Source organism: Drosophila persimilis, unplaced genomic scaffold (assembly GCF_003286085.1).
Source record: "Drosophila persimilis strain 14011-0111.01,24,50 unplaced genomic scaffold, DperRS2 tig00000431-arrow-pilon, whole genome shotgun sequence".
Lineage (NCBI taxonomy): Eukaryota > Metazoa > Arthropoda > Insecta > Diptera > Drosophilidae > Drosophila > Drosophila persimilis.
Window position 1 is genome coordinate 3,032,270 of NW_020825312.1, and position 25,286 is coordinate 3,057,555.

Genomic DNA, 25,286 nt, shown 5'->3' on the forward strand with positions numbered 1-25,286 from the left:
TGCACGGGCCAGCAAATGAAAATATTTCTGAGTATAAAAACGACTGCACAGGACCTAATATAGTGAGTGTGTGTGTGTCTGCTGAAAGATCCCAGCAGCAACTAAATCCACACGAGTCCATTGTCTTTTGATTCCGGCTGATAATGCAATCTGCTGCACACCCCTTCCCCAGCAGCTGCAGCAGCATAAGCAGCCGCCACGGGGCGTATGCTTTATTTGCGCCGAAAGAAGCCGCATGCATTTCCCCGTATTTTTTGAAGAGCGCATACTCACAAGAGCCCCCCACCACCAAGGTATACTGAGTAGAAGGTAAGTCATTCTCCCAGTCTCAAAAAGGTTACATTACAATCATCCGCCTATCTGGATCTATCCGTATTCACGGGGACGTTGTGAGATGCGGCAAGATCCACGGCTCTACTTTATGCCTACAAAGCAAACAAATCATAGAAATCAAACCGCTTGGGAGATGTTTGTATATTAGATTATATCTGTTTTCTTTTTTTTTAACAGTTTTTTATATTATTACACCATAATCTGCCGAAGGAAGTGCAGTAAGTGAGAGAGAGAGAGAGAGAAAGAGATGGGGAAGAAAAGAATTAGTAAGCGCGTGACAAGCGCATTTCTTTCTTCTGGCTATAACAATAATCTGATCTGATTCAGATTCAACAACCTGCTAGATATGGCCATTCTCTTTCGTTACCTGTAGGGGCGGAAGGTGGCGGGGCGAAATTTTGACTTGAAACAGTATGAAATCACGGGAGTCTAGATAAAAAATTTGGTTTCTCTAGCTCTTATGGTCTCTGAGCACTAGGCGCTCGACTCAGCTATTGATGCTGATCAAGAATATATATACCTAATGGGGTCGGAATATTACACACCTCCAGCTTCACGAGTATACCGGCATTTCTGTTGTATAGTGGCTGCCTTCGCACCTTCAATGAAATATACCTTGGGCTAAACGATGTAACAGAGAGAAAGAACGAATAAGAGAGAGCGTTTGCCCACGTACAGTGGACGCCATTTGAATAGAAACCTCCTTTAGTACCAGCTCCAACAGCTGAGAGATTTGCCCAGTATTTCTGGCTGGTGGGGAAACACGGGGCCAGACACGACGCCGGCGCCGGCTGTGAAAGCAGAGCAAAAGCAAAATCCACACGCAGCATAACAATAATTTCAGTCGTATTTTTCCCGACCAGCCCGCGGTTGTTGTTCCAACAAAGATTTCTTCCACACCCAAAACGGAACTTGTTTAAACAGAAACTTTTATTTATTTTACACATATCGAGAAAAGTGATTGCCGGCTACAGAGGCAGAGGCAGAGGCAGAGGCACAGGCAGTGCAGCAGCCGTCGAGTGAGTGTGTGAGGAAAAGTGAGAGAGGAAAAGTGAAAAGCCGGGCGCAATAAGGGGAAGAGAGCGAGTGATTGCCAGCATCCAAGGAAAGCCAACCCACACCCCAACCTCAATCCCTAGTCCAAACACCAGCCGACCCAAACGACTCCCAGCTCCCGCGCTTATGCTCGGTTTCGGTTCGTTTTATATACCCGTAAAGACTACGGGTGTAGTGCCCCCGCGTTTTGCCTAATTGTATTTCGATTTTCCGCTTTTTTTCCTGCTCCCAGCTCCCAAAGGCCACTTTGTGGGCATACAGCATACAGCCATGACGGAGCAAGTGGCGCCTTCAACGTGCTCCACTGTATACTCCACTGTGTACTCGATGGCATGTGTGTGCCGATGCTACAACTCGTATTGTGTGGCGTGCCCGTGCCCCGTCGATGCCCAGACAAATATTGACTAAACAAACGCCATGTAGGCAATATTATTGCTAGCGATTTATCTCACTGCACAATGCACAGCCAGCCGCCCACATCGTTTACAGGGTGACCCCAGACATGCACACCCGTCTGGGCACAAGTGCCCCCCCATATGGGAATGTTTATGTATCCACGGAATCCGGCAGTCGCGTGTCTATAGCCCGGGCCATGTCGACAGTTAACATTCGACATTCGACATTTCATGCTCATCGCCATCGCAATCGCAATCGCCCACTCGTTTATCACCTGCGATTGCCAAGTCTATTAGGGTCGCGCGCCTTAAATTTATTCTCAACTTTGGGGCACATTCCGCACGTTCCCCTGGCAAGCACTTCTGAGGACTCTCTCTGTGGGACAAAATGTCTGGCATACTCCGGCGAACAGCGAAAGCAGACAACAGCGCCCGAATGACAATTGAAAGGAACACAAATGAGCATGCAAAGAACGGCACTCGAGTGCATAGACTAGCCTGGCGGCGGGTGGGATTCCGTTCCTCCGTTATCCATTCTCCTGTCGGCACACTCAAATTACTCATACGACGGGTTGGTTGCCTGTGCAACAGAACACAATGCCAGGCACCACCTCAAGTGACGACGCGAACGACTGTCGCCGGTTGCACCGTCACTCACTCTGGCACCCAGATCCAGTCACTGCCACAGACACCGATTGAGGTGTTGTTTGCACACAGCCTTTGAAGGAATTGTTAATCTGTGAATTCGCACACCCCCATTCGCAGGGCGGCAACTATCCGCGGAGCGGGAATGTGCTCATAGTGTGCCACGAGTATTGGGATTTAATACACTTTCATGTACCCAACACTATCTGAAAGGTGAACATCCCTCGAGGAAGTTCGCTTGGGGCTCCGCTCAGAAACCCTGTGGTATGATGGGATGAAGGCAGAAAAATAATAGAACCCTCAACTTAAGCATTAGTTGAATAAGATTGATTCGAAACGACAGAAGGAGCTGAATCCTTTTTATATGCTGACTGAGGGACGCTCTTTCCGCATGAGTAACGTTGACAAACTCAAAAGTCTCCCCGAGGGGCCCGACCATTCAGATATTTTGAGGCACATCCATCCCATCCACATAACGTTTGGCATGTCCCAGGCCCTTATGAATGAAACATGGCATTCGAAGATTGCGTGAGTACTGTGGGGTGCTACTCTTACTATTCGCAATTTGAAATTCATACCGCATGCTACAACGATTTCACTTTTCTGCTTAGATAAGTTTTCAATACCAATGCTTGGCTGCATCTTCCTGACTTCCCCCGTGACGTCAATTGTTTCGGCTCTTTAGTTCCGATTCGTTTGGGTTTGCTTCATCTGCTCGGTTCGGCTTGCCTTTTATGGGGCAACAACAGCCGCAGCAGCAACAGCAACAACAACAGCAATGAAAACAAATCGGAATAGTTTCCCCTGCCAGCATTCTGGCAGCCTCCCATCTCAGAGGCGATGTATTAATTAATTTGGGCAGCAGCCGCACACTACTCGAACTACACTTTTACTCTTTTTACCCTTGGAGAGGGTAGACAGATGTTTGTAGGTCGTTTGACCAGATTTTTGCATCGCAGACAAGATCTTGATCGGAATTACTCCCAGGGGCTTAAAGTTTTCGATCATACATATACACCCCATAGGAACTATGAATGTGCACACCTTAGGCGCAAAAACCCAGATTCAAAGATGCTAGAGTATCAAAAGATTCGACATGTAAGTCCCAGCTAGCCTTCGCTTCCCTTGCACCGCCCATTGTATTCCCAACTGCAGTTGTTTCTCCCAGTCCCAGTCACTGTCCCAGTCACTGTCCCAGTCCGAGTCCCATTCTCATTTTCGTTTTCATTCTCAGTATACCATTCATTAAGAGGCAGCCCCGGTGCGCACTGATGAGCGCTCGCTGCGCTTTTTGGCAACAGTGCCAGGAGCAGGAGGAGGTGGAGTAGAGGGCTGCTGGGTGTCTTGCTTGGAATGCAATTCACCGTGCGTGTACTCCGCCTCTGCACCGGCACCTGCCCCTGACGCTAGCGCAGTGCCTGTGCCTGTGCCTTCGATACAATCGGGCGGTATATGAATTTATAATTGCATCATTTTTGGGCACACAGGCTGCGAACGCTGCGAGGATGACATTCACTCGGTCACTCAGGCTGCAGTTGTAGTTGCAGTTGCAGTAGACGTTGCCGTTGCCGTTGCCGCTGCAGATGCAAATTCAGTGGCATATACGAGTACATGCGCGTATGACAAATTTGCATGCCATCCCACCGTGAGAAATGCGTCAAATGGTGCGCCTTCTCTGGGTTCATTTCAATAAAAACACTCGGGATGTGTTGCACACAGCTGAATAAAATTTCTTGTCCCCTTTTCTTTTTTTGTTCTGTTTATTTTCATAACTTTGCAAATACCGAAATAACGCATTGGCCCAAAAAACCAATTGAAATATTTATAAACTCCCAAAAACCAATCACTAGCCCGCATCAGTGGCAAAAAATGCCTCAATTGGGTAATCACTGAATGATAAATGGCGCCTAATAATTACTTGTTTGGATAAAATTTTCGGGTTACCGAATACGAGTATTAACATAACAAAACAATTCTCAGGTATTGCCTTATAAACAATTCGTCAGAACACATAAATATGCACCTGTATTTGAGGTACAAATAGGAAGACTAGAATAGATTTATTGTGTGAAAAGTTTCTTGGAACTGTATTTATACACAAAAATTTCTATGGAGTAATAATACTTCTCCCAGATTTGGCAAGCCAAAGGAACAATCAATATGTATGGATATATTCTTGATCGGCATCTTTAGCCCTTCTGTCTGGTGGAAGTGGATGTGTGTAACACCCAGAAGGAAGCGTTTCCGACCCTATTAAGTACATATATTCTTGATCAGCATCAATAGCCAAGTCGATCTAGCTATGTCTGTCTGTCTGTCCGTCTTGATGAGCGCCTATATCTCAGATAAACACTGTGTCCTCTGAGACACAACCTCTCGTTGTTAGATGTGTTCATACAGATGTACGAGTACATATAAGAAATTCACACCATTCCTTATGGGAACTTCATTTCTTTCCTCCAGGCACAAGCAGGGGATGGATGATGACTGAACTTAGAAACTAGTGGAATAGAAGAGGGCCAAAGGACCACGCGCAACCAAGCACCGAAGCCATCAAAGAACATATCATTTTGTGAAGGAACCTAGTATCAGTATTAACAGCATGTTGGACATCACTTGGCTACCCACCGCCTGCGGCTCTCTGGCACCTGCCCTGATACCGCCGGCACACATTGCCATTCTGTGGTACTTCTGGGAGAACTACTCCCGGTACGTGGACAGGCACTTCTGCACTTGCTCCTGCTGGGACACCGTGTTCAAGGGCCCCTACGAGTCGGGGGTGGCCGCCTACAAGCACATGTACTTCAATGCCACTCCCAACAGCTTCAAGATGTGGATACTGACCGTCTTCGCTGTGATTGCCCTGTACGAGTGCATTAAGCGGCTCATCGCCCTGATCCTGCAGAGCCGCGTGCGGTACTCGATGCTGCTGCTCTTCCTGCTGTCCATCTTCTCGCACTACTACGCCTGGTGGGCGTACATCAACTACTACAACGACGACTACTACAACCAGTGGAACCACCAGCTCTTCTTCACGGTAAGCTCACAACTTTCAAAGTCAAATATCCCGGAACATGCTGCTGTCATATGTGCCCCTAAGACTTGTCTTAGCCCCAAGTGCCGCAGCGCCGGTCATCCATAATTTATTGCCAAAGTTCGTTCGATTGCGTGCTCTAAACTTGGACAATATCCTCGCCTGCTGAGGATGGGAGCATTTTTCCGAGCACTTCGCACTTTTCCTGCACTAAGCGCTGGTGGGCGCCCGCGGGGCACAAGATAGCACTGCAAAATATAGGCCCTGCGAGGGCTGCAAGGTAATAAGTTTCAAGTGCAAATCTATCCCCGTAAAAGTATAAACTCAAAAGTTTAACCCCGTTAATGAGCAATTCACGAGGGCGAAGAATGAGTGGGCTGACCTAGAAAATAATAATGGAAATCTGTTTGCCAGCCTCGTTAATCTGATTGCCTTCCAGGCAGCAAATGGCCGGATTGGATTTTCTCAATTTAACCGATTGCTGGTTCCATAACAGCCATACAAACTATTTTCCGCAATTCAAAGTTTTTATTTCTTGAAGTGTTCAAGAAACACATTTCAATTCCATCCGTTTACATACAAATGTAGGGGAGTTGAGACCGCTTCGACATGACCTTTAAATATACCTTCATATATTCGTGGAACACCTTTTGAGCGGAACTTTAACCTGCTGAGTCGAACCTCAGTCGATCCAGAAATGATTCTGGAATTATCTCGAGTGTACATATGTCTGTACATATTACTTCTCGAAATTGATCTTATCTATAAATTTGCATCCCAATTTTCCAGATTACCGAACTGTTCTCAACGGTGCTGGTGATGCACCTGGCCAGCACCACTAATGTGGTCACACCGAAGAAGGTCTTCTGCATTGTTGGCATCGCCCTGCTGCACATCCTCGCCAGCAGCTTCGATCAGTTCTTCCTTAATGTAGTGCGAGGCGAGGGCTACGCCCACCAGATAGTGCGGGACATTGGATTCATGGTGCCCGATCTGCTGCAGCTCTTCGTTCCGGTATGGCTGCTCCGTCAAACGCGACGTGAGAGCTACTCCACGCGGCCCTTCTATCGGGATCGGAAGCTGCATCGCGACATCGTGGCCATGTTCTGCCTGGTGTCTCTGCTGTTCGTCCTGTGCACGGTTTTGTGAGAGCGAATCATGCTGGACGCCTACGAGGAGACGCACGGCAAGATCGAGCCCGTGCAGGATGCAGCGGTGCAGCTGCTGAACCGATATCGAATGCTGGCCAGTGGCAATATCCACAACTAGAGACAGAACTGACGGACCCGCATCGAGGTGGACTGGAGAGGACAATATGCAGCACTTGGCAGTAAGTGCAGGGCGCCAACACGTCCCGATTCCTGTAGAATTTTGTATTTTGATTTACCATTTGTGATAGTTTTTCTTGTCGTGAGTGTTCTTTCTGAACATTTTGTTTTTTTTTGTGGTTTTTTTTTGAAGTGTTGAAGCATATCGGTAAGCATAATCAGCTAACTAATCAAGGTACATAATCAATACAGAAAACTGTAATCTTCCATTTAGAAACAATGTTGACCGATGTTGATGTTGAGTTGAGACATAATCCCATAGTTGAACTAGGTATACACATACAATAGCATAGATATACATATACTAGAATCGAGCGTAGGTGTAGCCTCCCCCTCTAGATACAACGAACATGTGAACACGAATGAGCGTGCACTTGTCCGTAGAGACCTACATAGTGTGTAGTGACATTGGTTATACAAAAGAACAGCGATGGATTATGGATTATGGATGTGGATGTGGATGTGGACTGTGGATACCCTCCCCACCCGATGTTATAGTACTACCTTAACGTGTTACATGTGTGACTTACGACTGTTGTTCGATAATAATAATAACAATATTATACATGTGCATACAAATGGCAAACCCAATATTCCAATACATATACATACATACATACATAGTAGTAGTAGAGACCCAAATCGTAGTAATCAAAATTAATGTTAAACGAGATATTGTTACAAGGAAATCAAAAAACAAACCATCAAATATTAATATTTGGAATAGCCTATACATATACACGTACACGTACACATACACATACATTATATACACATATATACCTATATATTTTAGTATACAAGAATATATTGAATAAACTTTAAGAGACTGAAAATCCAGTAGTTTCCCTAGCATCCGACAAAATGGTAAGTTCCACACACACTTTTCAGTTGTTTATAGTTTTATTTTATTGAAATTTAAAAATTAAAAAAAAACCTTTCATTGTCTCGTTTTTTTTTGTTTTTGTTTTTTTTTTATGTATATAATATAGTTCTATAATCTAGATTTTTGCAAATTCAAAGTTTAAGACGTTTAAACTGCATTTTCCAAAAATACAATTTGCCTTTCGATTTTTTTTTTTTTAAAGTAGCTGATTTGTTTAGCCACAAAACGATTCGATTCACGTGTTCTTTTGTGTGTAAATTAGAAGACATATTTAATTATACATTAGAACAAAACATATTAAAAGTAATGGAATGTTCATCTTTATATGTATGTATGTATACTCGCCATACTCGTCATACTATCAAAAAGTGGCTGGTTTCGGTAAACTTAAAATACAAGTTTTAAACTTAATTTCGCAAACAAAAATGTGTTCATAAAATTAACTAAAAAAAATGGACGGTTTTCTGACTATTGAGAGTGTTCCAAAAGTGAGAGTGGTGTAAGGGTAAGGGTAAGGTGCCGTCAAACAACCGAAGAATAAAACATAAATAACCGGCTGCAAACAAAATACAAATCAAATACAAAACTGGCAGTGCGTGGAAAAGTCTCAATCCAGTTTTCGGCGAGAATTCTCCGCGTATTCCTTTGATTTTTCATTACGATCTTTATATCTTTTCTTTTTGGTGAGTCTTCTGCTTGTCTAAGGCGATTTGAAAAAAAAAAATAATAATAATGTATTTGTGTGTATTCTTGCGACTGGATTAGATGAAGATCTCTGTTCGCTTTCTGACTTGGTGGCCAGTGGTCGAGTGGAGGACTGCGTCATCGGGATCGTCGGCGCCATCGGCTCCATGATCCTCGTGCGTCAAATAGTCGCCCTTGTGGCGGTGCAGATACCGGCCGATGAGGAAGAACATGAGTATCAGCAACAGGAACAGAATCACGAGCAGACCTATCAATTAGTACAAGTTAAGCATGAATCGGCTGCTAATCAAGTAAAGGAAATTCAAGCACTTACATGCCAGCAGCACAGAGTTCACCTCATTGTAGGCCTTGCGCAGCTTTTCCTCATCAACCAGAGGTGGTGGTCGGGTCTCGATTTCGATGGGCGGATGCGTCACTGGCTCAACGCCGCAAAAGTCTTCAGTCAGTTGTGCTATAACGAAGAGGGTGGTAGGCATTCGATGTATATTCTGGGGAGAGACAGCACTTCAGTTCTGAGTACTTACTGCCCATGGACCTGACATTTTTCGGTGGATTCTGCTGGAACATCAGCTTGAGCGGATAAATGTCATCGAACTGCACTCGGGAGACACAGCCGACGAAGCCATCGGTCATGGACTCGTTCTTGCCAATGTACATGTACTGGATGTTGTTGAACTGGGCATCGGCCGAGGCTTTGATGTCGAAGTGGTACTCCACGGGCTCGTAGTTGTCCACCTGCAGGACCACTGTGGATCCGCCATTCTTGCGCATGAAGCGCATGTCGTGGTACTGGCCCAGCCCAAAGTGCTTCTTGGGGAAGATGATCTCCTGCCGCTCGAAGCCAAAGTCAAAGACGCAGCGCAAGTGACCTGCAAGGGGATTAACGGGAGGAATAATAATAATAATTTCTGCTTGCACCAAAGAAGTTTCATCTACGCACCGGAATTGGAAATCTGTATGGTCAAATATTCGCCAGTCAAATTTGAGGAGAATCCCAGCAGGAAGCCTTTGGGAATGGTCGTTGTGAAGCCAACGCGAATGTTCTCCGCAATACTGGAGCGGAAGGAGCCCTCGAACTCGTAGCGAATGATCGAGCTGGAACGCAGGTTGACACCAATCTCTGCAGTCACAGAATTTCCATTAAATAAGATACAATTACTGCCGGCTAGAAGCATCACTCACCATCTGCGCAAATGGGTCCTTTGAATGCGCTCCAACGGCAGTCGCAGCTGTAGCCATCGTAGCGCTCGATGCAGGTGCCATTGTTGAGACATGGACTCGACTCACAGCGACCCACACACCCAGAGCTGATGCCATACAGTCCCCGCTTGGAGTGCTCCTTGAGGTCCACCATCTTTCCGTTGAGCAGCAGGGCGCGGATGCAGCCCACATACCCATCTCGATACTCTGTGGTGGCTCCAATGACCAGATCGGAGGTCAGATGAAGGGCGCGCACTGGGCCCGGCGGTTCACGAACCTCCGCCTTTATGGATCCGTCCACCACCAGACGAGCCTCCTTTCTGTTGCGCTCCACACTCACCGTGTGCCAGTTGTTGTCGTTTAGGTGATAGCTGGTCCCGACATTCACACCGAGGGGCCCGCTGCCCGCCTGGTACTGGAACTGCAGCTTGTTGCCGCCGATCAGACTCAGTTTGATGTAGTCCGTGGGGCCAGTGGCGTGGAAGAGAACCGAGTTCTCCTGCGTGGTGCGGAACTCCAGGTAAATGTCGCCAGAGTGGCCCATGTCGAAGGGTGGCAGGTTAATGGAGGCGTCGGAAATGCGGAAGGTCACCACATTGCTGAACAGATCGTCGCCCTCGCAGCGCAGCGGTCCGAGCGTATAGCGACCCTGTTTCTCGTCCAGAGGGGTGCCCGTGTCGCCGAACTTCACCGCCCGCACTGGCAGATATTCCTTCTCGCGTATGTCGCCGCCATCCTCCATCCACTCCAGGGAGTTGGAGTCACAGTTGCACCACTTGGTGGGGTCGTGGCACTTTCCCAGTATGCCGCACTCGCACTTACGCGACCCTGGCAACGCGCCAGCCCAGTAGTCCATGGGTTGATTGTGGCGCGATAGCCACCAAGAGAACGGACGGAAGTTTCCAGCTTCAGCTATGTGGGCGAGGGGGAGGGAGGGCATAAATCAGCATAAATTATCACGATACGGAGCCAGATACTTACAGGGGGAGTTGAAGAGTCGCGAGGAGCGGCAGGAGTAGCTCAGACGCTGCCAGCAGCTGTGAGAGCGGTTCAGCAGGGCCTCGATCTGCAGTAGATTGGCATCGTACATAATGGATTGCTCGAAGGAGCCCGGCTCCTGGAAGCCATCCACTGTGGTGGTGTGCTCTTGACTGTGGCTCAGCGTGGTGATGACGCGACCATCCGCTGAAAGAAACATTTCAAAGCCATCCATCAATGAAGCAATATTCCTCGCAACTGTGTGACATTCCACTTACAATAGAACTCGCAGGTGACGGGGAAGGGCTCCAGGGGACCACTGCCATCCACATCTAGATTGAGGTTCACCCGCTGCTGCACATGTTGGACATTCTTGAGCGCCAGACAGGACAATGGATTGTTCGCTGAAAAGGAGACATCGAGGAAGTGAATTTCACGGTGCAGCTTCCCTTTTGTCTGCATCCCACTTACAAGTATGACAAACGGCTCCCGCGTATCCCGTGTGGGCGCAGTCGCAGAAAAACTCCATGGAATTCTGGTGGCACACACCCTTGTGCTGGCACGGATTCGGGTTGCAGCGATCAATCATTTGGCAGGCATCGACTACAACTTCGTCGCCGCAACAAACCTCCTCTCCTTGAACCCAGTCCTGGGGCAATTTGTAGTTGCCGTCCACCGAAATGAGCCGCATGCAGCCCACAAAGCCGTTCTTCTCCTTGCCACCCGCTATGTAGTAGAGCGCGCCAGTGGCTATCTGCAGGTTCTTGGTCGTGGTCATCGGCCGCTGATCAATGTTCAGGATGAGGCGATTCCGCTCGATCGAGAGCACAAAGGAGTGCCACTTGCCGTCGTTGAACTGATCGTCGTAGTTGTCGAGGATGATGCGGGGCCTGTCCTTGGCCATCAGATCGATCTTGACCTTTCCGAACTCGAGGAAGACCTTGATGTAGCCTCCGGAGTAGAAGTCGTGGTGGAGCATAACGCCGCTCTCCTCGTATGTGCGGAAGTAGAACGAAACGTTGAGACGCTGCGAGTTCTCGTAGCCCTTGAGCCGCACAAAGGAGCCGCGGGTGGTGAAGGTCACCGGATAGATCGGCGGCGCGGGGCACGCGTAGATTGTGTTCACCTTGTGGTAGAGATAGGCCTCGCCCAGCTCGTAGCTGTCCTTCATGCCCCGAATGAAGTTTGTCGAATTGAAGTAGATGTTCTCGAAGCATCCAGAGAAGTTCTGCTGGACGATGAGACCCTCCTGGATGTTGGGCACGCCGCCCAGATACAGCTCCCGGTTGAGATTCAGGCGACTGAACTCGCCCTTGATGCGGCCGCGCACTATGACGCGGTCCACCGAGAAGATGATGTCCCGCTGGTTGCGCGAAATCACGACATCGTGCCACACATTGTCGTCCAGCAGGCTGCCCACCGACAGAGAGGTCATCAGGCCCGATCCCAGGTCCAGATTCAGCACCATTTTGTTGTCCTTCAGCTGCAGGCCATAATAGTCGCCCTGGGTGCCGCGCGAGTACATCATCACGCCGTTGGCGAAGGCCGTCTTGAAGCGGAACCGAATCGACTCGCGCGTCGAGGCGATGGGATCGCGGCGCAGATCATAGCGCACGAGACCTGTGCCATTGAAGTACAGGTTCTCCGAGACTGTAACCGAAACAAGGATCGAATGAGAGTTGGCCCTTCAATTGTTCAAGGAGCAGCACTTACTGTAGTCGCAGCCGTAGAGCTCCGTGCGCATGGATATGCGATCGTGCCAGCGGGTGGGATTTATCCTCACCCACTGGGCAATGATGGGCACCTCGAAGACGTTGTAGTGTATGGAATTGCCATCGGAATTGCCCTTGAACATCTGTTTTACGTATTGAAAGACATTTTAATGGAGTAATTGGAGTAAATCTACATTTGAATCACTAGTGGCAACCTTTAAGCCTTGCTGACTGTTAGTTAATTGTTTAGTTAAGCCTAGGGTTAGTCACCGTACCTGCGGCTCGCTTGTGGGATTCACATACGAACGCCAGAACTCGCCATCGTCCGAGTACTGGACAATGTACTCCGTCACAAACTCGTCCGTGTGCATGCGTCCCATGGTGGCGATTTTGCGCACCATGCTCGCCTCTCCCAGATCGAGTGTTAGAAAGTGGTTATAGGTATTCTCAACTGGTGTCCAAGCAGCGTTCCCTGTTCCAGCATTAGGTGCACGTTAGTTGCAGTGTTTAAGAGTGTGAGTGTCAGGAGGATAGTGGAGGATATATGCGTGCTACGTTACATGCCATAAATAAAACATAACCAAAACCATAAAAAAGCAAGCACAAAATCAAACAAAAATGTTAATGGATAATGATTATGATAAAGCGGATTGCTTTAGGAGATCGAGCAAAGGAGTTCCCCCAGTCACCAGTCACCAGTTACCAGTTACCAGCCACCAACCACCAGATTACAACACACACATTCCATTATGGGATTAGAGAGAGAGACATTCGTTTTGTTAGAGGGAAAGAGAAGGGAGGGAGATGAACGGCCTCTGGGGCTTACCTTGACGTTGCCGCCCGGCTCTTTATAGTCGGCAAATTCTAGATCGGTTATGCCATAGCTTATGGTGTACTCTGTCACGTACTCATTGCTATGAGGACGTCCTTGCAGGGCTATGTGCGTGACATTGCGCACCAGGCCCAAGTCAATGATCAGACGCTGATCAAAGTCCGAGTTCTTGGCCGACCACGAGGTGCCAGCTTCAGTTCATGGATAGAGTCGCAAGGATGGATAATGGGCGGCAATAAAACAGAAACGATAAAATTAAAAACGAAAACAAATCAAAATCCACTTAAAGTCTACAACAAATGGGGGGGGATCGATCCTGTGGCATCGAAGAGTTTAAAGTCTCCCGCCCGGGGTGGTGTTCCCATTAATAAACCATAATTTACGGGGCGAGACCGATTGACAGCTGCAAGTGGTCGCTGCTGCAACCCAAAAGGTCCTTCAAATCAGCCATAAGAGTGCAGCGGCGGCGGCGGCAGGGGCAGCGGCAGGGGCAGGGTTCAACCCCTGCCAAAAAAGGATTTTGGCAGAGGCCTTTGTAATCCTTGAGGGTTGAGTTGGTGCCAACACTAAATGGGCAGGACGTTTGCACATATAATGGGCAAGCATAAACAATTGCAGCAGCAGTCGGATGGCTTTGTTTTAATTGCGGACCGCGCGCCAAATGCTGCGGAGCAGGTGTGACAAAATAGTGTGAGAACGTAGCGGACTGCAGAGAGGGATTCGATACCCATTCCCATTCCCATTCTCCAAAATCTCCGGTCAATGCCGCATGAAAGTTTCGCTCGTTTGAGCGCTGGCAACCGCAGCAGTCGCTCCCATCATCGATAAAACTTTGAAAGGCAATCCGGGAATGCCAAAAATAAGCGAGCTACCCTTGCCGTGTCCTGTTTGCCGCATAAATTTACCCACCAAACAAACGAACGAACGAACGAACGAACGTTGTCTGGCCCCTGTCTGAGGCCCATTACGGGTCCCCGAATTTGGGTTTATTGCCTGTTAAGCACATTTCCGGCTTGCTTTTTCTTCTATTTTGTTATTCCAGTGTTAGGCAAACAAACTGGGAAGCGCGCCGGCAGGGGTCGGGGGGGGACATGACAACACAATAATTGCCCAAGAGTAGAGATTATAGGATATTTCAGAACATAGATCTAGATTTATTCTACAGATAACAAATCTCCTCCGTCAGCGATCGCTCTTGTGGGGCTTCAGCAGCGCCTCCTTGCAGTAGTCCACCACGCTTCTGTCCAGCTCGGCAGCGTCTGCACTCTTTACAATAAGCTCATCGAAGCGAAGCATCTCGAATCTGGCGTGATCCTGGGGCAGGCAGTTGCGGAATGCGATGGCAGCACAGTACTTCTCCTCCAGCAGGTGCTCCTCAAAGTGCCAGTTGTCCATCGGCTTGTCGTTGCAGCGCAGTGTGGTGCCGATCAGCGGGGAGACGGCCTCCACCAGCGAATGGGTGGTGTCCACAGAGAAGCTAATCTTCTCTAGGTCCACTGTGATGCCTACGCCGAGCTCTTTGACGTAGGCCTCCTTCAGGCACCAGTGGCGCATAAATGCCTTCAGTTGGGCGGGTTCGTTGTGCTGCGGGCGGCCGATATAGCTCCACTCTTGGGCCGAGAACTTTCCCTTCATGAGCCGAAAGAAGTCAGATAGAGGCTTGCCTCCGTTATACTCGATCTTCATGACATCTGTTCCAATGCCAAAGTCCGCCGCCTCACTCCCCGTGGTGTCGGTGTCAGTGGTGATACCAGCCAGCAGCACCAGACGGCCCTGATGCGAGACATTAAAGCTGAGTGGTGGCGGCGGCTGCTTCTCCGCCGCCTCGCTCTGCCCTCGCACCCAGTAGGGCTTGCCGCGCACGTCGCGGGCAAATTGCACTTGATGGTAGGCCGTGGCCGTGCACACGCTCACATATTTACGCATTAATAGCCGACCAATTAGCGAGGACAGAAAGTCATCGATGAAGTGGAACTTCATCAGGCGGGTGCGCTCCTCGGGCTGTATCGCAGCCACCGCCTGCGTCAGCTGCGGCAGCGTGGGCGTCCATGTGCCCAGATCAAAGGCCCAGCGGGTGCAAACGTGTCTGCTCATCGGGATGGCAGTTTAGTGTGAGATAAGTCAATTGTTTTACGGAACTATCTAATTGAGTCAACGCTCATTTTGGGCGTTTTCTTCGTTTTGCGACAAAAAAAAAAAAAGTTTTCGCCGTTCCGCTTGATCTGCTTCTTCTTGGTGGCAGTATGCCCGCAGTGGGAAAGCGAGAATATACCAATTTATAGACTATATTAAAAAATACACTATAAAAATACTGCAAACGGGAGGGGTCTTTGGGGGGTCTATTTGAAAATAATCAACAGAAGAGCTTAATAAAACAGAAATCAACGGTAACTAAAGCATACAAACAAAATCAATCAAACGAAGTTAAAGTAAGTAAATAAAGAATTAATTGTAGTGCGAAACTTACCATTCAATCGCGCCTTCTCTGGCCCCCGCTCACCGAGCGATGAAGTGGCCGTGAGCACTGCCCTCTCCATCAGCGGCTGATTGCATTCATAGTCGGAGAAGTAATCGGTGAAGGCATCTGAAAGCGACGAAAGACTCTCTTTTAATACTCTTTCGCTTGACCCATATGCAGATACATTGTGTGTGTGGAATAAATGGATTACAAACTGTCACAGGCGAAAATTAAATTGAGATGCGAACAATATGTTTGGACAGCGGCCAAGAATTTCAAGTACTTTATTTCGGTCATATTTGTTCGAGTGGCTGCATTTCGGTGCTGGTCCCTGGCCTTCTTGCTTTTTATGGCTATCATAAATAAGGCCACAGGAATAATAAACAGCTGGAGGGTAAATATTCATCGATATGTACTCGCACATGTGGAGCCATGTACGTGTAGCCATGAAAGGATCGCAGATTCTTGTCTCTTATTTGTACCACAATATTATGCATATTGCAAAGTGCCCACTCAGACGGTGGAACAAGTGAAGAAGGCAGACAGGAATTCTAGCGCAGACATCAGACAGGACACGGGACACGGGAAACAAAACAGCGTTCCAGCAACGTTGCAATAAACAACCCCCAAGCGATGGATGGGCGATGGGTGCAGCTCCTAGGTAAACAAGGCCAGGACGGGGCAAAACAACCCTTACACGGGCTGTTCCGGCCCATCCATCCATCCATCCAGCCAGAGTTCATGTACACTTTAAGCTGACTTTGAGCCGTGGAAATCCACAATGATTAGCTATCAGAGCGGGACACGCACGACAGTCCCCGGCCTCGAGTAAGGCAAATAATCAATATGGGGGCAGTGCTACTACTTTGAACTACTTTTACTGCTGCCTTCTATTGCTCCTTTAAGAATATACACGGATGGACATTCCCCGAACGGTCGGTCTTACATAATGGCCCAGTGCGTGCGTTTTTTGTGTGGAATATCTAATCACAATAGAACTGGAAATCTGGCTAATGTTCTCAATGAAATAAATATGACGCGACCGATGGGGAAAAGCAATTTCCGCCGATCTAGAAACGTGGAGTGCGAATGATGGGGCGGGCGAAGCACAGAAATAACTTATCAACGCGTCGGACGGGGGATGTCTATCCGGATGGGGCGCGGGGTAATTGGCAATTTATTGCGAGAAAATTGTTTATTTTTAGTCATAAAAATGTTTGCATTTGAACTCTGAGTTGTTTATTTGTAAGCGCAACAAGCTCTGTTAGTCAGGAGAAAGAGTATTTCCAGACTTTAATGCTCGGGTAATCCGCTCTGTTGACATATGGTGCGATGCCCCCATGGCAGCACGTGCACAGCATCAGCACGAGAGGCAGCATCAGTCGCATGCGCAATGAAGTCACCGGGAAAGTCGCCGGATGCGGCTTGCAGGGAAGCGACATGGCATCCTTCATTCAACCCAAGCACCGACCGGCAATTGTTCCCATGGGTGGCCAACGCATGCATCCGATAAGAAAGAGAATTTCGAGTGCGGCGGCTCCAACGAAAACGAGTTGTTGCTAGTCGGCGGTTTTGTTGTGATCGTTTCGATCTCCCTCTCGCACTCTCTCGCTCTCACGCTCTCCCTCTCACGCGCGATCGAAAGAGCGAGTTGAAAAGCAAAGCACAGAGTAAAAGAAAAATGGAAATGACGAAGAGCGAGTCTTCAGCTTTGGGGAACACGCCCAAATTTTGGCTTACAAACAATTGGTGTTTTTATGCAACTTTCAGGGCGTTTTTTTCAAATAAATTCTACAAAACGAACGCGCATTCATTCATAAATTACGATTATACACTGGACTCACCTGCTTGCACAGCTCTCAGGCTGTTGTTGGCCAGCAGGAGGAGGCATAGGCACAACTGAATCGAAAAGAACGACGCTTCTGTGGAGGAGGACTTGGGCTGCCTCATTCTGGCTCTGTGGTGGGAAATCACTGGATCCGATTTACAAACACATTTATATCCGTTTTCCGTATTCAGTGCAATGCTTCACGAATTTACTGCAGCCAAATGCACTGCGCTGGCAGTCCCAAAGACACAGGGGGCTGGGGCTGGGCACTGGAAACGCGTCCGCGATGTCAACTTCTACGCTAGCAATTTCTTGAAACGTTGTCTTTTAGATGTTCACAATTGTATTTCGATATGACTGTTGCTCTGCAGCTCCTACTACTCACGCCCTCTTTGAGAAGGTGCTTCGTTTGAATTAGAAATAATTAACGCTGCGGGGATGACACACGAACACGTCCCTCTCGCTGCACAGTCGAAATTAGTGTGAAGTATTTCGAATAGGAAAATATCATTACAAAAAAGATGGGGGAAAGAAGAAAATATCAAAATGTCGACGGTATTTAATCGGTATTTCAGGACTAGTCACAAAACAGAGATAGTATGCGACAATAAGTTAAAATAATTTCGATGATCCAATTTTTCAGATCCAATTTGGCTGGCTGACTGGCTGTGTATGCTGGAAGACATCTTTTGTCACAAATAGTGCCTCTGTTATTCGACTGATAGCCGGGAGACGTGTTGCGTTTTAAGTCTCATGCTATATCTCTCTATTTAGAAAAGTTAGAAAAATCCAATGTCATAGGCTATAAGGATTATATTGTAGATTAATTTTATACTTTTTGGTATACTTTTTCGTCCAAATTGAAATTTTATGTGTATTTAGCCTTTATTTTAAAAGTGAGACGGAATATTTCGATATATTTCTGAGAGTCGGACGGTATATTTTATCGATAAAACCACGGTCACACTGATTCTCTTTCTTTTCGCCAAATTTTTGTTGGCGTGTTGACAAAAAACCGTGCTTCCTTGTGGATTTGTGTAGAACAGAAGAATATATCATGTCTAAATACAGCGGTGAGGAGTTTTCCAACAACGGGGTAAGTTCTAGCAGTCTGGCGCGACTGCAAAGCAGCGAAATCATTAGTTTTGGCTACGGCGGTAACATAACCCAACTTTTTTCCCAGATATTTGTAGAATGCATTGATTTCTAAAATTTGTTTATTTCCAGGACTTTTATGATGACTTTGCCCACACCGGCGATCCCGCTCTGGATATGGAGTATGAGCGCAACTACTACGCCAGCCGCATGCCGGAGAATGTCAAGTACTTCTTGATGAACTTCTGCCAGGCCGTCAAGGAGGGAAATCTCTATGATATACAGAATATGTACGAGAACACATTTCCGCAGATTAGCGACCACCACTTTGACAAATCATCTTGGCCAGAGGAGACGGAGGTCGGGGCGCTCGTGGAGAACGACAAGGTGTTTATGATCCTGTACAAGGAGCTGTACTACCGCCACATCCATGCCCGCATACCTGGTGGCCCCAAGCTGGATCAGCGCATCAACTCGTTCTTCAACTATTGCGATTTCTTCAACCTAATCATTTCGGCGCCGAACCCCGTCATGCTGGAGCTGCCCGACATTTGGCTGTGGGAGCTCGTTGACGAGTTTGTGTATCAGTTCCAGAACTTTGCCCAATACCGGTAAGGGATTTTCACTTCTCCCACATCTCCCATCGTACATCCTGATCTTGATAATATCAATCTATAAATTGCAGTGCCCGGCTTACGGACAAATCGCAGGAGGAGATTCAGCAGCTGTGCGTGAACCACAGCAATGTCTGGAGCATTCTGTGCATTTTGAACGTCTTGCACTCGCTGGTGGATATCTCCAACATCAAGAAGCAGCTGGAGGCGATTTCCGGGGGAATCGATCCGAATACTGTGTCCGGAGACTTTGGTAAGCTCTCCTTCTACAAGATGCTGGGATACTTCTCGCTGGTCGGCCTTCTGCGCGTGCACTCTCTGCTGGGAGACTACTACCAGGCCATCAAGGTTCTAGAGCCCATTGAGATCCACAAGAAATCTGCCTACTCGCACATACCAGCCTGTCAGATATCGACATCATACTACGTCGGCTTTGCCTATATGATGATGCGCCGCTATGCGGATGCCATACGCACCTTCTCCGACATCCTGCTGTATATCCAGCGCACAAAGCAGCTGTACAGCACGCGCTCCTATCAGAACGATCAGATCAACAAGCAGGCCGAGCAGATGTACCACTTGCTGGCCATCTGCCTGGTCCTGCATCCCCAGTGCATCGACGAGTCCATTCAGCAGGTGCTGCGCGAGAAAAACTACCACGACGCCATGTTCAAGATGCAGTGCGGCGACCTGGAGGTCTTCAAGTCGTTCTTTGTGTTTGCTTGCCCACGCTTTGTCAGCCCCTGCCCCCCTGCAGCCGATGCGCCCATGGAGGACTACGTAAAGGACCCCATGGAGCACCAATTGCAGGTGTTCATGGATGAGGTGCGCCAGCAAAAGGATCTGCCCACCACACGCTCGTATCTGAAGCTCTACACCACATTGCCGCTGGCCAAGCTGGCCTCCTTCATCGACCCCAATGCCAACGACGACGATGTGTCCAAGCTCTTGATACGCCTGCTCTGCTTCAAGCACAAGATGCGTAATTTGGTCTGGAGCAAGGGCCCCAGTGGTCTGGAAGGCACATTCAAGTCCGGCTCTGAGGTAAGTTCTCCAAGGATCACTCGGCTCGCTCTGAGAAATGTTCTCATCCTTTCATCTTTATAGCTCGATTTCTACATTGACGACGACATGATTCACATAGCCGACACCAAGGTCTCCCATCGCTACGGTGACTTCTTTGTGCGCAAAATCCTGAAGTTCAACGACCTGAATCGCAAACTGAAGAACATCAACATTTAAACCCAATAGTTTACGATATATTTAATATTCCAAACTGGACCGATTCGTTCTGATGATACCAATAAAAGAATGCCTGCGCGTATCCATATCCGCAGGAAAGGGTCCTCAACAAAACAAAAAAAAACCGAACTTTATTATATCCTGCACTCAAAGATTATAGGGGTATATATAGGTTTATACATACGATCTCAAAGTTTGGCCCATCATTGGGCGGAAATCTGTGTCAACATTGAAGATACAAGATTCTCATGTCTCTCTCTCTCTCTGTCGGCTGGATGAGTTTTCGTTGTAAAGAGAGAGAGGGAGATATATGTAGGGGACGATTCGGTATGGAAATAGATCATTACTTGGAAAGAGGATAAACGAAGGGCTAGAATTCACATTGAAAGATAACTATTGGTCGCGCTCCACCTTTTTCTCTCAGTGCCTCGTGACGAGTCCATGCAAAACCAAGACAGAGAGAGAGAGAGGAGCGGTCTGCTTTGCCCCTCGACTTGGAACATTTCGACTGGTTGATTAGGACTAGGGTTTTAACATTTGACTTTATTTTTAGTTTTTAACAATACGTTATTATATAAAATTTGTATGTATGACTATAAGGAAATTCAAAAAACTACACGTATTACGTACTTTGAGTTTGCCACAACTCCACGTACATTGGTGCACATAGCATTCAGCGACCATCAGCAGCAGCCAGTTTTCGTTTTTGTTTTCGCTTTCGTTTTGGTTTTTTTTGGGCCATGGGAATGTGCGTGTTTATTGTATACATAACATCTCAAATTTCTTTCTTGCAAAATTTCTTTGGTAAATCAACGTACTAAGCATTTAGTGAGAGTTTTTAAATTATTATAATTGGGGGTGTGGTGGAGTTGGGGTAGCTATAAGCAGTATTCACACATTTACACACAGTTTAAAAACTCAACTTAGGATTTAGATACACTCTTTCTTTATACACCGTATTAGGTTTGCCCTTGTGCTAAGCGGACTCTGCCGGCTGGGGGCTGGGGGCTGTGGGCTGTGGTTTTGCTTAGAACTAACATTAAAATCAAACAATTTACAAATTACGGACTTGTTTGTTGGGGGTTCGCCGGGACACGGGCTCACAGGGCGTGCTGGTTGACATCGATCAAATAGATGTCTTTGTGATTCTGTAGGACAAAGTCGACAAATGCATTGATGGGTGCGATTTCCTCCAGGGAGGTGCTAGTGCTGCGGGACCACAAGAAGTTGGGGCCGAACACGATGGCCAGATTGGACGAGGTCATCTTGTTGAGATCCTCGCAGTCCATCACGCGCACCAGGAACTCGACAATGTACTTGAAAAGCTCATAGTTCTCTTCGGGCAGTTTTTCGCGTATCAGTTGGGTGACATTTCGGGAGCGCTCCTCCTTGGGCCATTCCAGGAACTTGGTCACATCCTCGTACAGTTCGAATGTGAGCAGCGGCTCTGAGAGATCGCGCAGGAAACTCTTCAGCAGGCCTGCAATCACATGGACATTCACACTCTTCAGGTCCACGTCCTCGCCGCGATTGACGCGCTCCTTGAGGGCCATGATCTCGGCATGGTTGCCCGACCGCCTGAAGATCCCCTCCGTATCGATCACGCCCGTAATCGACAGAGAGTCCACACACTTGCGCACTATCGGGGGTATGGAGTTGAGGCAGGGACTGTTTACAACAATATGCTTCAGGGGCACCCCAAATTGCATCGTCGGCGCCATTTTGTGCTGCTGCTGCCTGGATGCATTTATGCTGTTTGTTAGGTGAGATGCTGGTGCGGCTGCGGCTGACTTGCGGCTGGGGTTCAGCTTGTCGTCAAAGTCGCAAATGTTATCGGGCAGCTTCAGCTTGTTCAGGCCCAGAGCCTGGCGCAGCTCATCCAGGCTGGAGATGTACACTAGCTTCTTGCGGAACTTGTCGCTGATGAAGGGGCTGAAGAAGTTCCAGATGACCCGAATGAACCACGTCGGATGCACCACATACAGAGTCTTTAGGTTTTTACGAAAGTTACGATCCAGCTCCTTGTACGAGTTCCACAGGAACTGCGCCGACGGTTTGTTGTCCTCCTTAAGGCCTTGGTGAAAATAAACGAGTATGTAGTCGTTCTCCACGAATGGTTCGATCTCTTTGATGATTTGACTGGCGGATAAACGATAAGCGAGCTTCGCGTCAGTTAAGATGTTCAGAAGGCACTGATGCCACACACATACCGCACGAAACCCTCCAGCTGCGACTTCTCGGGAAACCGCGATGCGTAAATGCCGAAGACGTGGCGACCCTGCTTGTCGGTGCCCAGAAAGTCGCATTTGTTTTTGGGTGCTTGAAATTGCTCCGACTGTTCTCTCAGTTGATCTTCAAAGTCGTCCTCCAGGGGATTCACATCCTCTTCGGGTTCAAGTTCTGGATCTGCAGGGAGAATCGGGAGAGAGATACCATTACCGATTACCATTCAGGATCGCATTCATTCGAGCCCACACTCACCATCGGCCAGGACAAAGTCACCGACCATAACATCTTCTGGGGGGATAAATCAATTGTTCAATTAGCAGCTGTTAGTTTACTTTACCACAACTTTAAGACTTTAGGACTTTAGGACTCAAACGCTTACTCTCTAGAGGAGCCGGACTCAGGAGCTCAGTGTCGTCGAACTCTAGCTTCGGCTCGAAGTCGTGCAGATCCGAGAGACTGGGCTGCGGCTCGTCCGAGTTCTCGACGATCGGATTGATGGCAGGACCTTGTGGGTGCGAGAGAAGGCGTTTATTAATCTCGTAGGTTTCCGTTGCAGTGGACAGATATTCCAAAACGTAGTCTTACAAGTAGTAATGCTTGCTTTCACTTAAGTATTTTGACGGCCTGAGGCAACAAGTTTAGTTCGGATTGAGTTTGAGTAAGTGAATAGACATGGATCAGATCAGAGAAATTTGTAATTGATGAGTTACTTTCGTACATAACTGATTTGGGATTAGTAAGGTTCAACAGTTCAACGGTTCAACGGTTCAACAGTTCAACAGTTGCCTGTTGTACGTAGATAGTGTGTATGTGTGTGTATGTATGTATGGTATGGAACAGAGGCAGCCACAAAGAATTATTTTAGATACTTGGAGAGAACCAAGGCTACACAGAGACACAGGCACAGCCACAGACACAGACACACACACACATACCTCAAACAAACATTGGCAACAAACAGCTAGCGACAAAACGTACAAAACACAGGATTCATAATAGTACGGGCAATAGTAGTATAGTGAGTACGGCAGGTAGGTATGTAGGTATGTACAGGTACAGGTACAGTGAGGAGGCCAGGCCTAGTTTTACAGCTTCAAATGGGGTTAGTAGCACAACTTGATACCAAAAACAAAGAAGGGCGGGCAGGGCTGGGCAGGCGGGGGCATTAAATTAGTTTAATTGTTAGTTAGTTCTTAAACAGGGGTCCCCCACTGGCGGGGCCCTCAACAGTACTTGGCTACGGTTAAATGAATGAAACACACAAAACAAGCGACGCCGCGAAACAATTCCCAAGCTTTGTGTAAATTACAGATTAAGTTTTTGAAATTTTGGGTTTATTGCTTCGCAGCGGGTTCATTGGCTAAGCTAAGCAGAAAACAGAAATGGAAGATCGAAATTTGAAATCCGCATCTACATTAGATCGAAACGGAAGCGCTCTTACCTGGTAATCTCGATGTGAAACGCGAATGGGTGTCCATTGTGGGACAGACAGGTGTACAGAGTGTGGATTATCGATGCGATGCAATGACGCAGGACGTATCTCAGGCGCGCTATCGAATTGGCATGTAGAACATACAGCTGGAATACAGTGAGCAGTGAGAATAAATTAGCCATAATCGGTCGTGGGCCAACTGGCGTTTCAACCGCTTCAAGCTCTGTGTGCTGTACACATATAGTAGGAGTCTACCGGTGACGTCACACCAAGCTATGTAGTTTCTTGACTATCGCGCGCTGTCGACGTCGACGTCGCCGTTACCGTGGTGGGATGTGGAGATAGTGCCGTGCGCTGATTCACATTCATTCATTCATTCATTCATTCCGAACGAGCGATGGATTGCCGTCGAACGGCAATGGATTGTTTCTTGCTCTTTTATATGAACACGACTGGAGCTTAAGGCAAAGCGGTGGTAGTGGTGGTTAGGCTGTGGGTGAGGGGGGCTGTGGGGCCAAGCCGCCTACGCCCCACCGCATAGTATACATACAGTGCTAGCGAAAATAAAAGGCAAGACGAGAGTCTTTCACGAAAGATAACACAGAGAACGAAGCGAAGCTTATCGCTTGGCACAAATTGGGAATTGAAATTTGAACGAATGAAATGTTGGTATTTAATCCATTTTTTCCAGCGTCTGTGCTTTAGATCTGCTCCTGTGCTGCATGTGTATGTTATTTACCATACATACTAGCACATACAGGGAATATGCAGAGTTCCCTGTGCGAAGGCACAATCGTGCAATCGCCTGACTGACATGGCAATAATTTGCAAGCGAACTGCGCATTTGTGTTTTGTCACCACTTAACAATATTTACTTATTTACAAATGTACTTTTTTATCAGCAACTCGGGGATTGTCTGTAGTCCACCGACCATAATATCAATGCTGCCTAGCTCTATGGCAATACGAAAACGTATACTGCGTCTTAGTTCTATATACTGCACTTTGCACTGTATCTTTGAGCCAGAATGGCTTGCAAATTTACCTTTTATCAATAGAAAAAAAATATCTCCGTTAATTTTCTTATTGCAAGACGTTGTTTTTGCGGATGAATAGTGGTGGTCATTGATCGATAAAATATACCGACCGCCCCTCAGAAATATACCAAAATATACCGTCTCATTTTAAAAATATACCATAAATATACTGCCGAGTTCCTGCTCTATTATACATATTCCTCGTTTTTTATATTCCGTACCATATAACTAACTAAATAGAACCCTC

The 25,286-nt window shown here is 47.5% G+C and overlaps 5 protein-coding genes across 7 annotated transcripts; 2 read left to right on the top strand and 3 right to left on the bottom strand.

The window, feature by feature from the left end:
- Positions 1 to 1,251: 1,251 nt before the first annotated feature.
- On the top strand, positions 1,252 to 6,984 carry LOC6596130. Its single transcript, XM_002021058.2, has 3 exons — positions 1,252 to 1,352; positions 4,893 to 5,466; positions 6,253 to 6,984. Exons 2-3 carry the CDS (start codon positions 5,032 to 5,034, stop codon positions 6,610 to 6,612), a joined length of 795 nt encoding a protein of 264 aa, XP_002021094.1. The 5' UTR covers positions 1,252 to 1,352; positions 4,893 to 5,031; the 3' UTR covers positions 6,613 to 6,984.
- A 762-nt stretch (positions 6,985 to 7,746) lies between these two features.
- LOC6596129 (neurexin-4) lies at positions 7,747 to 17,826 on the bottom strand. Of its 2 annotated transcripts, none has more exons than XM_026989406.1 (12): positions 17,407 to 17,826; positions 15,572 to 15,688; positions 12,548 to 12,744; positions 12,274 to 12,415; positions 11,032 to 12,210; positions 10,839 to 10,964; positions 10,564 to 10,767; positions 9,565 to 10,494; positions 9,323 to 9,502; positions 8,907 to 9,251; positions 8,696 to 8,833; positions 7,747 to 8,629 (listed from the first exon to the last, which is right to left on the bottom strand). In XM_026989406.1, the coding sequence occupies exons 1-12, from the start codon at positions 17,510 to 17,512 to the stop codon at positions 8,439 to 8,441; spliced, it is 3,855 nt and encodes a 1,284-aa protein (XP_026845207.1). In that variant the 5' UTR covers positions 17,513 to 17,826; the 3' UTR covers positions 7,747 to 8,438. The 2 variants fall into 2 exon arrangements, with proteins under 2 accessions (XP_026845207.1, XP_026845206.1); XM_026989405.1 differs by lacking the exon at positions 12,548 to 12,744 and adding an exon at positions 13,099 to 13,295 and having other exon boundaries at positions 7,748 to 8,629; positions 17,407 to 17,825.
- LOC113565963 (L-aminoadipate-semialdehyde dehydrogenase-phosphopantetheinyl transferase) lies at positions 14,238 to 15,317 on the bottom strand. The gene has a single exon (XM_026989407.1). It carries the CDS (start codon positions 15,196 to 15,198, stop codon positions 14,287 to 14,289), a length of 912 nt encoding a protein of 303 aa, XP_026845208.1. The 5' UTR covers positions 15,199 to 15,317; the 3' UTR covers positions 14,238 to 14,286.
- Positions 17,827 to 18,401: 575 nt separating the features above from the next.
- LOC6596128 (eukaryotic translation initiation factor 3 subunit L) lies at positions 18,402 to 20,460 on the top strand. The gene is made up of 4 exons (XM_002021056.2): positions 18,402 to 18,486; positions 18,618 to 19,096; positions 19,171 to 20,143; positions 20,207 to 20,460. Exons 1-4 carry the CDS (start codon positions 18,448 to 18,450, stop codon positions 20,339 to 20,341), a joined length of 1,626 nt encoding a protein of 541 aa, XP_002021092.2. The 5' UTR covers positions 18,402 to 18,447; the 3' UTR covers positions 20,342 to 20,460.
- A 404-nt stretch (positions 20,461 to 20,864) lies between these two features.
- On the bottom strand, positions 20,865 to 24,910 carry LOC6596127 (rho GTPase-activating protein 68F). Of its 2 annotated transcripts, XM_026989694.1 has the most exons (6): positions 24,894 to 24,910; positions 24,012 to 24,148; positions 22,950 to 23,075; positions 22,823 to 22,855; positions 22,552 to 22,747; positions 20,865 to 22,480 (listed from the first exon to the last, which is right to left on the bottom strand). In XM_026989694.1, the coding sequence occupies exons 2-6, from the start codon at positions 24,046 to 24,048 to the stop codon at positions 21,442 to 21,444; spliced, it is 1,431 nt and encodes a 476-aa protein (XP_026845495.1). In that variant the 5' UTR covers positions 24,049 to 24,148; positions 24,894 to 24,910; the 3' UTR covers positions 20,865 to 21,441. The 2 variants fall into 2 exon arrangements, with proteins under 2 accessions (XP_026845495.1, XP_002021091.1); XM_002021055.2 differs by lacking the exon at positions 24,894 to 24,910 and having other exon boundaries at positions 22,823 to 22,858.
- Positions 24,911 to 25,286: the final 376 nt, after the last annotated feature.